The 12,757-nt window shown below is 44.5% G+C and overlaps 1 protein-coding gene across 1 annotated transcript in view; it reads right to left on the minus strand.

Moving 5' to 3' along the window:
- si:dkey-11f4.7 (piezo-type mechanosensitive ion channel component 2) overlaps window positions 1-12,757 on the minus strand; it is a 327,077-nt gene that overhangs the window by 260,241 nt on the left and 54,079 nt on the right. The window contains exons 17-18 of the mRNA XM_041205475.1: window positions 6,034-6,194; window positions 302-511 (exon numbers count right to left, since the gene is read on the minus strand). Of these exons, the coding sequence (XP_041061409.1) occupies window positions 302-511; window positions 6,034-6,194 (371 nt within the window). The remainder of the gene's footprint in view (window positions 1-301; window positions 512-6,033; window positions 6,195-12,757) is intronic.

Below are 12,757 nucleotides of genomic sequence, written 5' to 3' on the forward strand. Positions count from 1 at the left end.
CTAACCTTCTGCAGTCCCGTATCTCAGGCTCCACTCTTCAGACCTCTAACACAAGTCTCCTGTTTGTCTCATTATTGGTACAAAGCTTTTAGTTACCTGAGTCCTACTCTCTCTAATACAACTCTAAATCCCTCCACCTCATTATTCCATCCTGTCTTTAAGTGACCCACTCAAAACCTATTCTTTTCACCATCTTGAAGGTCACTTCTCTCACGTTTTTGTACTGCTCTTCCCACTTATATGGATATTTATTTTAACATTAAAAGTGCTTTAAAATGCAAATTCATGCTGAAGACAGCACAAGAGAGAAACACAGAACTGTGCCATTGCTCACCAGAGTACAGTTTGCAGAATATTTGGATAACTTCACAACCTTGAGCTGGTACATCATTTTACAGACAATCATGACGCAGGCCCACATGGTAGAAATGCTGGAGGCCAGTGGACGGAATGAGGAATAGGGCATTGCTATTACCCACAGGATAAGGAAAATGTAATTCATCAGTGAGACCTGCAAAAGATTCAAACACACTCAATGACAAGTCTTCAGATAGTCCACAATGAACTAAATGTTATGCTCCCTACTGGAAAACAATCAGACAGCTGAGGTCCTGATATCTAATTGTAATATGCTTTCCTTATCTGCCTCCAGGTGCAGGCTGATTGTGGGAGATTGTGTGATTGGTAGACTGGGCCACAAGAAGGGGCTCCATACTGGCTGCTGCTTCCCCAGCGCCCGGCAGCTTTCATTTGACGTGATGTGTTTCAGCTGCAATCATCCCAAATGTGCTTTGAGTCAATATTTGCAGTGAGGAAGTGCTGAACCTGGAGAAGTGCTGTACTGGAGAAGTGCTATACCTGGAGAACAACAAAACCTGGGTGAAGAGCTGTACTGCGGAGGTGCTGTAACTGGAGAAGTGCTGTAACTGGGTAAGTGCTGTACCTGGGTAAGTGCTGTAGCGGGTAAGTGCTGTACCGGGGGAGTACTGTACCTGGAGAAGTGCTGTACCAGGAGAAGTGTTGTCCTGGGCAAGTGCTATACCTGGAGACAGGCAGTACCTGAGGAAGTGCTGTACTGGTGACGTGCTGTACTGGTGACATGCTGTACTGGGGAAGTGCTGTAACCGGGGAAGTGCTGTAACCGGGGAAGTGCTGTATCAGGGGAAGTGCTGTAACCGGGGAAGTGCTGTATCAGGGGAAGTGCTGTCCTGGGTAAGTTCTATACCTGGAGACAATCACTACCTGAGGAAGTGCTGTACTGGTGACGTGCTGTACTGGGGAAGTGCTGTACATGAGTAAGTGCCGCACCGGGGGAAGTGCCACACCAGGGGAAGTGCCACACCAGGGGAAGTGCCACACAAGGGGAAGTGCTGTCCTGGGCAAGTTCTATACCTGGAGACATGCACTACCTGAGGAAGCGCAGTACTGGGGGCGTGCTGTACGTTGGAAGCGCTGTTTTGGGGAAGTACTGTACTGGGAAGTGCTGTAGGTGGGGAAATGATGTGCCTGGGGACGAACAAAACCTGGGTGAAGTTCTGTACTGGGGAAGTGCTGTATCTGAGGAAGAACAAAACCTGGGGAAGTGATGTTGTGGGGAAGTGCTGTACTGGCAAAATGCTGTACCTGGGGATGTGCTATATTGGTGAAGTGCTGTACCTGGAGAATTGCTGTACAGGTGATGTGCTGTACCTGTGAAATGGTGTGCCTGTTGAAATGCTGTACAGAGGATGTGCTGTACTTGGGGAAGTGGTGTCCTTGGGGAGGAGCTGTACCTGGAGAACAACTAAACCTGGGTGAAGTGCTATATTGGTGAAGTGTTGTACCTGGGCAAGTGTGCTGTACCTGGGCAAGTGTGCTGTACCTGGGCAAGTGTGCTGTACCTGGAGAAGAGCTGTACCTCAGAATGAACTGTACCTCAGGAATCCCTGTACCTTGGGAAGAGCTGCACCTGGGGAAGAGCTGCACCTGGGCAAGTGCCGTACCTGGAAAAGTGCCGTACCTGGAAAAGTGCTGTATTTCGGGAAGTGCTGTCCCTGGGGAAGCATTGTACCTGGGGAAGACCTGTATGTGGGGAAGTGCTATACCTGGGGAAGTGCTGTACCTGGGGAGAAGCTGTACCTGAGGAAGTGCTGTACCTGAGGAAGTGATGTACCTGTGTTCTGAAGCGGGAAAGCAACTTCTTGATTCTAGGGTTAATGTGTGCAGCTCCGCGAGTGGAAGCAATCCAGGTTTATATCAACAGATCTAGGGTTGGGCATTGGAGGGATATGTTGGCCTGTCAGGGACAGCAACCAGATGGCCAAAATATGCAAAGTAGATGTCCTTGTAATATTGCTTGCTCCGTCACCAGGCTTCCCACTTCAATCTTTAACTCTGTATCATGATATATGGGGAAGTGGGAGGTGGGAGCTATGCAGAAGGGTGTAATTCCATTGTGAACGTGGATGTACAAATTTATAATGCTTAAAGTTGACAGGAAATATGTGCAATATGAAGTTGTTAATAAGTGGAGATGGATGGAGATTGCTGTTGAGCAGCCTAAGCAAAAGAGGCCAGCAGATATTTACAATGTGCTCTTTCTGAATTGGTTTTGATTCAGCAGCCGCCAATCGCTGCCTGGTTAGAAGTGAAATTTCAGATCCTGGATCCCCCTTGGTCATGGCCAGTTGTTGGAGTGCAGACATTTGCAAATTCCCACATGGGCTTCCCAATCTCCCATCAACCTCAGCAGAACTACAACATTTTTTCTCCACGTGAGGTTCTGGCAGAAGATTGGAGAACCCATGTGTGAATTCTACCCCAGACTGATTTTATCCTGCTGCCTGTTCTAGATATACAGGCTGGACACACATGTTTAAATGCTGATACTCCAATAAACAGGTTCCTCACCGATGATTTAACCTGAAACCCTTCTGCAGTGCAGCTCTTTCTCAGCCAGCTCTTTATCACTGGTCTCCTCACAAGGTCATTCTGGGTGAGGAATGTGATTTACCTCATCCTGATATATCTGCACAAGGAGATCTCCCCTTTAATGATTCCAGGGCTTATTCCACATGTTGACCATGAACTTTGTGTGAAGAAGAATCTCCTTGATATCAGCCCTAAAATTACCATTTACTAGTTTGAACCTGCATCTCTTCATCCTTTCGACATTTAATTTAAAGTAATATTTCAGATTAACTTTTCTCTACCTTCAACGATCTCGGTGAGATTGCCTCAGGCTCCCTACAATCCTGAAAGGCCCAGGCTTCTCCAGTCTTTCCTCATAATGCAGACTCCTAAATGGTGGTAAGCCTTAGAGTCATAGAGTCAAAGAATTTTACAGCACGAAAAGAGGCCCTTCAGCCCATCATGTCCGTGCCGGTCATCAAGCCCCTATCTAATTTAACCTTATTTTCCAGCACTTGGCCCATAGCCTTTGTGTGCTATGGTGTTTTAAGTATTCATCTAAATACTTCTTAAAATGTTGTGAGGGCTCCCACTTCTGCCACCCTTTCAGGCAATGAGTTCTAGATATCCCCCACCCTCTGGGTGAAAACATTTTTCCTCAAAGCCCCTCTAAACCTCCTGCCCCTTACCTTAAATCTATGCCCTCTGGTTATTGATTCCTCCATTAAAGGGAAAAGTTTCTTCCTATCTACTCTATCTATGCCCCTCATAATTTTGTACACCTCAATCAGGTCCCCCCTCAGCCTTCTCCCCTCTAAGGAAAACAACCCCAGCCTTCATAGCTGAAACGCTCCAGCCCAGGCAACATCCTAGTGAACCTCCTCTGCACCTTCTCTAGTGCAATCACATCCTTGCTATAGTGTGACAACCAGAACTGCATACAGTACTCCAGATGTGGCCTAACTAATGTTTTATACAGCTCCATCGTAGCGTCCCTGCTCTTGTATTCTAGGCTTCGACTAATAAAGGTAAGTATTCCATATGGCTTCTTAACCACCTTACCTACCGGTCCTGCTGCTTCAAGGATCAATAGACATGCACACCAAGGTCCTTCTGATCCTCTGTACTTCCCAGGGTCCTACCATTCATCGTACCACTAACCCTTGTTAGTCCTCCCAAAATGCATTATCTCACTTTTCAAGGTTAAATTCTATTTGCCACTGTTCTGCCCATTTGACCAGCCCGCTTATATCATCCTGTAGTCAAAGGCTTTCCTCCTTGCTATTTACCACACCAATTTTCATGTCATCTGCGAACTCACTGATCATACCTCCTACATTCATTTCTAGATCATTAATGTACACTTCAAACAGCAAGGGACCCAGCACCGAACCCTGGACACTGGACACAGGCTTCCAATCACAAAAACAATCTTTGACCATCACCCTCTGCCTCATGCCAGTAAGCCAACTTTGGATCCAATTTCCCAAATTGGATCCCATGGGCTCTTACCTTCTTGACCAGTCCCCCATGCAAGACCTTGTCAAAAGTCTTACTGAAGTCCATGAAGACTACATCAGCTGCACTACCCTGATCTACACACCTAGTCACCTCCTCAAAAAATTAAATCAAATGATCTCCCCCTGACAAACCCATGCTGACTATCAGATAAAAGCAAAACACTGTGATGCTGGAAATCTGAAACAAAAACAGAAAATACTGGAGAAACTCAATAGGTCTAACAGCATCTGTGGAGAGAAAGACAGAGTTAATGTTTCGAGTCCATATGATTCTTTTTCAGAGCTAAAGAGAAGTAAAAATGTGATGAAATTTATACTGTTTAAGGGGGTGGAGCAGGTGAAGCTGGATAGAAGGCCAGCGATAGGTGGAGGCAAAGGAGAGATGTCATGAACAAAAGGACAAAGGAATGTTAATGGTAGTGGTACTGGCTAAAGGAGGTGCTGATGGTGGCATTAAGGAAAGAAAGCACAATATGATAATAATCAGACAAGGGTAAGCGCTCTGGAAAGAATAACATGAACAAGCGACAGGTGGCCCTAATGGGGTTGGGGTGGGGGGAGGGGACGGTTGTGGGATAAAAGGTGGGGATAAAACAATAAATAAAAATGAAAATAAATAAAAATAAAAATTAAGTGGATAAAAAATAAAAGTTAAAAAATTAAAATGAATATTGAAAAAAGGGGATAAAAAAAAAGGGGTAAGGATGGAGGAGAGAGGTCATGATCTGAAGTTGTTGAACTCAATGTTAAATCCGGAAGGCTGTAAAGTGCCTAATCAGAAGATGAGGTGCTGTTCCTCCAGTTTGTGTTGGGCTTCACTGGAAACAGCCTCGAAACATTAACTCTGTCTTTCTCTCCACAGATGCTGTTAGACCTGCTGAGTTTCTCCAGCATTTTCTGTTTTTGGTCCATGCTGACTATCCTTGATTAATCCCTGCCTCTCCAAGTGGACGTTAATCTTGTCCCGCAGATTTTTTTTAAATAGTTTCCCTACCACTGATGTTAGACTCACTGGCTTGTACTTACCTGGTTTATCCCTACTATCCTTCTTGAATAATGGTAACATATTCGCTGTCCTCCTGTCCTCTGGCACCTCTCCTGTGGCCAGAGAGGATTTGAAAATTTGTGTCAAAGTCCCTGTAATCTCCTCCCTTGCCACCTACAGCAGTCTGGGATACATCTCATCTGGGCCTGGGGATTTATCCACTTTTAAGCCTGCTAAAACCACTCATACCTCCTCCCTCTCAAGCTAATTTATTCAAGTATATCACAGCCACCCCCCCCTTGATTTCTATACCTACATCATCCTTCTCTATTGTGAATACAAATGCAAAGTACTCATTGTGGATCGTTGCACAGCCACCAGTATTTAAATGTCTCGTTTTTTTATTAACTAGATGGTTTTTAAAAAACTCTTTCATCGGATATGGGCATCACTGGCTAGACCAGCATTCTGCAGCCCTATTGGCTCTGTTGATAGCTGCTTTGCATTGGTTGAACATGTTTTGCATTGAATATGTGAAGACTCTTGTTCTTTTTTAGTTTCATCTGAACTCCATTCTTGGAGTACATGTGTCATCTATTTCTCCTTAGAACCAGCACTTGTCTGTGTTAATGTTCTTACCTCTTTTAATGTAATCCAGATAATAACGGATGAGATGATCTTAATGATGTGCAGTTCCAGTAATCTCCACACCAAGACTTGGGCTTGATGTACCATTTCCAGGAACCGCAGGAAAAGGGTAGTCAACCTGTCAATCACAATGCTCCAAGGACTTGGATATCCTGAATGGTGAAAGGGATCAAGCATAAGATTCTCATATTTTTTGAGGTAAACACCACTGCATTCCTCCTTCCCTTCTCCTCTCCTGAAGGCACCAACCCAATGCTTGGTCCAGTTCTACATGGACCTGGTAGTTACCTCAGCCAATCAGCCATTCTTCCTGTATGAGCTTAGACCGTGATTATTGTTCGGTTGTTTGATTGTTTCGCAGCTGAGTCTCAACTCCACACACTAACCACTGGATTGTGATCAGAGACAGGGAACACTGGAACAGGAGAAGGCATTCTACCTCAAGCCTGTTCTACCATTCAATGAAATCATGGCTGATTTGTGACCTAACTCCATTTTCCCAGATTGCTTTAATACTTTTGGTTAACAAAAGCCTATTTATCTCAAAATTAATAATTGATCCAACAATAATTTCTTTTTGTGGATGAGAGATCCAAACTTCTACCACTTTTTGTGTAAAGAAGTGTCTCCTCATTTTACTCCTTTCACTCTGGCTCTAAATTTTAGACAGTGTCACCTAGTCCTAACCAGTAGAAATAGTTTCTTTCTATCTACCCTATCTGTTTCCCTTGAAAACTTCAATCAAATCAAATCTTCTCAATTCCAGGAAATACGACCCTGGATTGTGTAATCTCTCCTCATAATTTTGGTAAATCTCCACTGTAATCCCTCCAAGGTCAGCAGATAAGGTTAGAGGTTACAAACATAATAAAAAGACAAAAATAAAGACTCTGTATCTGAATGCACGTAGCATTTGAAACAAAACAGATGAACTGATAGCACAAATAGAAATAAATAAATACGATCTGATCGCCATTACAGAGACATGGTTGCAGGATGACATAGATTGGGACCTGAATATTGAAGGGTACATGACATTTAGGGGGGACAGGGAACTAGGAAAAGGTGGAGGGTAGCTCTGTTAATTAATGATGTTATTAGCACAATAGAGAAGGATGACCTAAGTTTAGGAAACTAGGATGTAGAACAGTTTGGGTAGAGTTGAGAAATGACAAAGGCAAGAAGTCACTTGTAGGAGTAGTATACAAGCCCCCTAACAGTAATCTTACAGTAGGATGGGGTATAAAGGAAGAAATAATGGGAGATTGTTAGAAAGGTACAATGATAATCATGGGGGATTTTAATTTACATGTTGACTAGAAAAATCAGATGGGCAAAAGTAACCTAAATGAGGAATTCATAGAATGTTTTCAGGATAGTTTCTTAGAACAGCACGTTCTGGTGCCAACCAAGAACAAGCTATACTAACCTGGTATTCTGCAAAGAGAATTATTGATGACCTCATAGTGAAGGGGCCCACAAGTAGCAGCGATCATAATATGATTGAATTTAGTTTAGTTTGAGGGAGAGAAGAGTGGGCCTAGGACTAATATTTCAAACTTAAATAAATATGTCATCCTGCAACCATGTCTCTGTAATGGCTATCAGATAAATAAGGGCAATTATGAAGGCATGAAAGCAGAGATAGCTAAAGTGAAATGGCAAATTAGGTTAAGAGATAGGTCAATAGAGATGCAATGACAGACATTTAAGGGTTATTTCAGAATACACAGCATAGATATATTCCGTCTAGAAAGAAAAATTCCAAGAGAAGGAGCCCCTTGGGGACAGGGATTGGTTAACTAACAGGAATAAATGGATCTATTTCTGGTTGGCAAGATATAACAAGTAGTGTGCCAAAGGGATCAGTACTGGGGCCTCAACTTTTTACAATTTATATAAATGACTTATATGAACAGACCAAAGGTATAGTTGCTAAATTTGCTGATGACACAAAGGTAGTGAGAAAGTAAAATGTGAAAAGGATATAAGGAGACTACAAAGGGGCATAGATGGGTTAAGTGAATGGGCAAAGATCTGCCAATGGAGAATAATGTGAGAAAATGTGAAATTGCCAAAAGAAGCATATTATCTAAATGATGTGAGATTGTAGAGCTCTGAGATGCAAAGGGATATAGGTATCCTAATGCATGAATTGCAGAAAGCTAGTATGCAGGTACAGCAAGTAATTAGGAAAGCTACTAGAATGTTTTTGTTTATTGTGAGGGGAACTGAATGCAAAAATAGGGAGGTTATGCTACAGGGCGCTAGTGAGACCACATCCGGAGTATTGTGTACAGTACTGGTCTCTTTATTTAAAGAAAGATGTAAATGCATTTGAAGCAGCTCAGAGAAGGTTTACTAGACTAATATCTGGAACGGGTGGATTGTCTTATGAGGAAACGTTGGACAGGCTAGGCTTGTATCCGCTGGAGTTTAGAAGAGTAAGAGGCATCTAGATTGAAACTTATAAGATCCTGAGGGGTCTTGACAGGGTGGATACGGAGAGGATGTTTTTTCTTGTGGGCAAATCTAGAACCAGAGGTCACTGTTTAAAAATAAGGGGTCACCCACTTAAGACAAGAGGTGAGGAGAAATTTTTTCTCTGAGTCTTTGGAACCCTCTTCCTGAAAAGGTGGTGAAAGTAGAGTCTTTGAATATTTTTAAGGCAGAGATTCTTGATTCTTGATAAGCAAGGGGGTGAAAGGTTAATGGTGGTAGGTGGGAATGTGGAGTTGAGGCCACAGTCAGATCAGCCATGATCTTATTGAATGGCGGAGCAGGCTCAAAGGGCTGAATGGCCTACTCCTGCTCCTAATTTGTATGTTTGTACGTAGGTCGCTCTATCCTTTCTAAGGTGCGGTGCCTGGAACTGTTTACTGAATTTGCAGGTAAGGTCTGACCAGGGCTTTGTTTAATTGAACCATGACTTCTAACCCTTTGTATTCTAGTCATCTAGATATAAAAGACACCATTCTATTAGTCTTTTTGATTCCTTTCTGTATCTGGTCATGACGTTTTAATGATCTATGCATTTGGACCTCTACGGTTTTTGTTATTTTATTATTTACAAAGTCACAGTTTTGCCCATTCACTTAACCTATCAATGTCTATTTGTAATTCTATGCTCCCATTCATGCTGCTTACAATTCCAGAAATCTTTGTATCAGCAGCAAATTTGATTATGGCTTTCCATTCAATCATATGTCATTAATCAATAAGGTGAATGGTTTAGGCCCGACTAGTCACATCCTACCAGTTAGAGCACCTGCCCATTATTCCTACTCTCTGTTAGTCAGCCAATTTTCCAACCAGGTAAATACTTTGCCCTCAATTACATGAGCTTCATTTTTAACTAATGGCCTCTTATAAGGGAACTTCATCAAATGCCTTCTGGAAGTCCATAGAAATAACATCCATAGACATCCTCCTGTCCAGTAATTCAGTCACCTCTATAAAAAAATTCAATCAGGTTGTCAGGCAAGACCTGCCCTTCACAGATCCATGCTGGCTCTCTCAGATCAGCTGAAAATTTTCAAGGTGTTCTGTCACTCTATCTTTAATTGTAGACACTACCAATATTCCAATAAACTGATGTTGGGTTCAGTGATCTGTAATTCCCTGGTTTCCCTCACTTGCCTTTCTTAAATAGCAGCATGATATGCATAATTTTCCAATGTAAAGGAAAGGTTTTTCCTTTAGAACCCTGGACGAAACCATCTGGTTTCTGCAGGCATTGTCACTCGAATGCCATTATTTCTTCATTACTGTTGTTTTGCATGCATTAATATTGTTGAGACCCTGTCCCTGATTTAATTTTAGTTTCTTTGGGATGTTTGGCATTCTCACCTCTTCCTGTATTGTAAATACTGAAGCAAAGTAATTATTCAACATAAACAAAAACAGAATTACCTGGAAAAACTCAGCAGGTCTGGCAGCATCGGCGGAGAAGAAAAGAGTTGACGTTTCGAGTCCTCATGACCCTTCGACAGAACTTGAGTTCGAGTCCAAGAAAGAGTTGAAATATAAGCTGGTTTAAGGTGTGTGTGTGGGGGGCGGAGAGAGAGAGAGAGAGGTGGAGTGGGGGTGTGGTTGTAGGGACAAACAAGCAGTGATAGAAGCAGATCATCAAAAGATGTCAACAACAATAGTACAAAAGAACACATAGGTGTTAAAGTTAAAGTTGGTGATATTATCTAAACGAATGTGCTAATTAAGAATGGATGGTAGGGCACTCAAGGTATAGCTCTAGTGGGGTTGGGGAGAGCATAAAAGATGTAAAAAAAGAAAATATTTTTTTTTATATATAATGGAAGTAGGTGGGAAAAGGAAAATCTATATAATTTATTGGAAAAAAAAGAAAAGGAAGGGGGAAACAGGTATCTCCGGGACATAAAACGTTTCTCGGACTGCTGTTCCCGTCACATTCTGAGATCCACCCTCAGTGCCATGCGCCGCCATATGAACACACTCGACCTCTCCCTCCAGCAGCACCGCCGTACCCTTTTTCAAAGCTGCGCGTGCCCCCAGTTTCATTTTATCCTTCGGCTCATCCGACGCCTCAACAAGAAACTTTTTCTCTTTCTCTCAAGTGCTAAGGAACGCAAGCTCCAACAACTCATCGACACCAACACCCATCTAGGGCCCTCCACCCCGGCCTGTCCCTCCGTCCCCACCCCATCTTCCAATCCCAACCCCAGCCGTGTATTCACTATACCCCCTGACCTTCCCCTCTCCGATGCTGAACGTTCAGTGCTCAGCAAAGGACTTAGTTTCATACCCTTACGCCCTCACCTCAATGAATTTCGGGCTCGGCATGATGCTGAACTCTTCTTCCGCCGTCTTCGTCTCTGGGCTCACTTCTTTGGGCAGGAGTCGTCTCCCAGTTCAACGGATCCTTTTACCCATCTCCAATATTCTCCCTCCACCTGGACCCCTCCCTCTGGATTCTTACCTTCCCTTGATCTTTTCATTGAGAACTGTCGGCGCGACATTAGTCGTCTCAATTTCTCTGCTCCTCTCACCCATTCTAACCTGTCTCTCTCTGAACTTACTGCACTCCATTCTCTCAGGTCCAACCCTGACATTGTCATCAAACCCGCTGACAAGGGTGGTGCTGTTGTTGTCTGGCGCACTGACCTCTACCTCGCGGAGGCTGAGCGTCAACTCGCAGACACTTCCTCCTACCTCTCCCTGGACCATGACCCCACCACTGAACATCAAGCCATTGTTTCCAGGACTGTCAGTGACCTCATCTCCTCTGGGGATCTCCCTCCCACAGCTTCCAACCTGATAGTCGCCCAACCTCGGACGGCCCACTTCTATCTCCTACCCAAAATCCACAAACAGAACTGCCCTGTAGACCGATCATCTCAACTTGCTCCTGCCCCACAGAACTCATTTCTCGTTATCTTGACTCCCTTCTCTCTCCCCTTGTCCAGTCCCTTCCCACCTACATCCGTGATTCCTCTGACACCTTACATCACATCAACAATTTCCAGTTCCCTGGCCCCAACTGCTTCCTCTTCACCATGGACGTCCAATCCCTCTACACCTCCATCCCCCACCAGGATGGTCTGAGGGCCCTTAGCTTCTTCCTCGAACAGAGGCCCGAACAATCCCCATCCACCACTACTCTCCTCCGTCTGGCTGAACTTGTTCTCACGCTGAACAATTTCTCCTTCAACTCCTCTCACTTCCTCCAAATAAAAGGTGTGGCTATGGGTACCCGCATGGGCCCCAGCTATGCCTGTCTCTTTATGGGGTATGTGGAACATTCCTTGTTCCAGTCCTACTCCGGCCCCCTTCCACAACTCTTTCTCCGGTACATCGATGATTACTTCGGTGCCGCTTCATGCTCTCGTTGGGACTTGGAAAAATTTATGAATTTTGCTTCCAATCTCCACCCCTCCATCATTTTCACGTGGTCCATCTCTGACACTTCCCTTCCCTTCCTTGACCTCTCTGTCTCAATCTCTGGTGATAGACTGTCCACCAATATCCATTACAAACCCACCGACTCCCACAGCTATCTCGACTACAGCTCCTCACACCCCACTTCCTGTAAGGACTCCATCCCATTCTCTCAGTTCCTTCGCCTCCGTCGCATCTGTTCCGATGAGGCTACCTTCAAAAACAGTTCCTCTGACATGTCCTCCTTCTTCCTTAACCGAGGTTTTCCACCCACGGTCGTTGACAGGGCCCTCAACCGTATCCGGCCCATCTCCCGCGCATCCGCCCTCACGCCTTCTCCTCCCTCCCAGAAACATGATAGGGTCCCCCTTGTCCTCACTTATCACCCCACCTGCCTCCGCATTCAAAGGATCATCCTCCGCCATTTCCGCCAACTCCAGCATGATGCCACCACCAAACACATCTTCCCTTCACCCCCCCTATCGGCATTCTGTAGGGATCGCTCCCTCCGGGACACCCTGGTCCACTCCTCCATCACCCCCTGCTCCTCAACCCCCTCCTATGGCACCACCCCATGCCCACGCAAAAGATGCAACACCTGCCCCTTCACTTCCTCTCTCCTCGCCGTCCAAGGACCCAAACACTCCTTTCAAGTGAAGCAGCATTTCACTTGCATTTCCCCCAACTTAGTCTACTGCATTCGTTGCTCCCAATGTGGTCTCCTCTACATTGGAGAGACCAAATGTAAACTGGGCGACCGCTTTGCAGAACACATGCGGTCTGTCCGCAAGAATGACCCAAA

Source organism: Carcharodon carcharias, chromosome 14, assembly GCF_017639515.1.
Source record: "Carcharodon carcharias isolate sCarCar2 chromosome 14, sCarCar2.pri, whole genome shotgun sequence".
NCBI lineage: Eukaryota > Metazoa > Chordata > Chondrichthyes > Lamniformes > Lamnidae > Carcharodon > Carcharodon carcharias.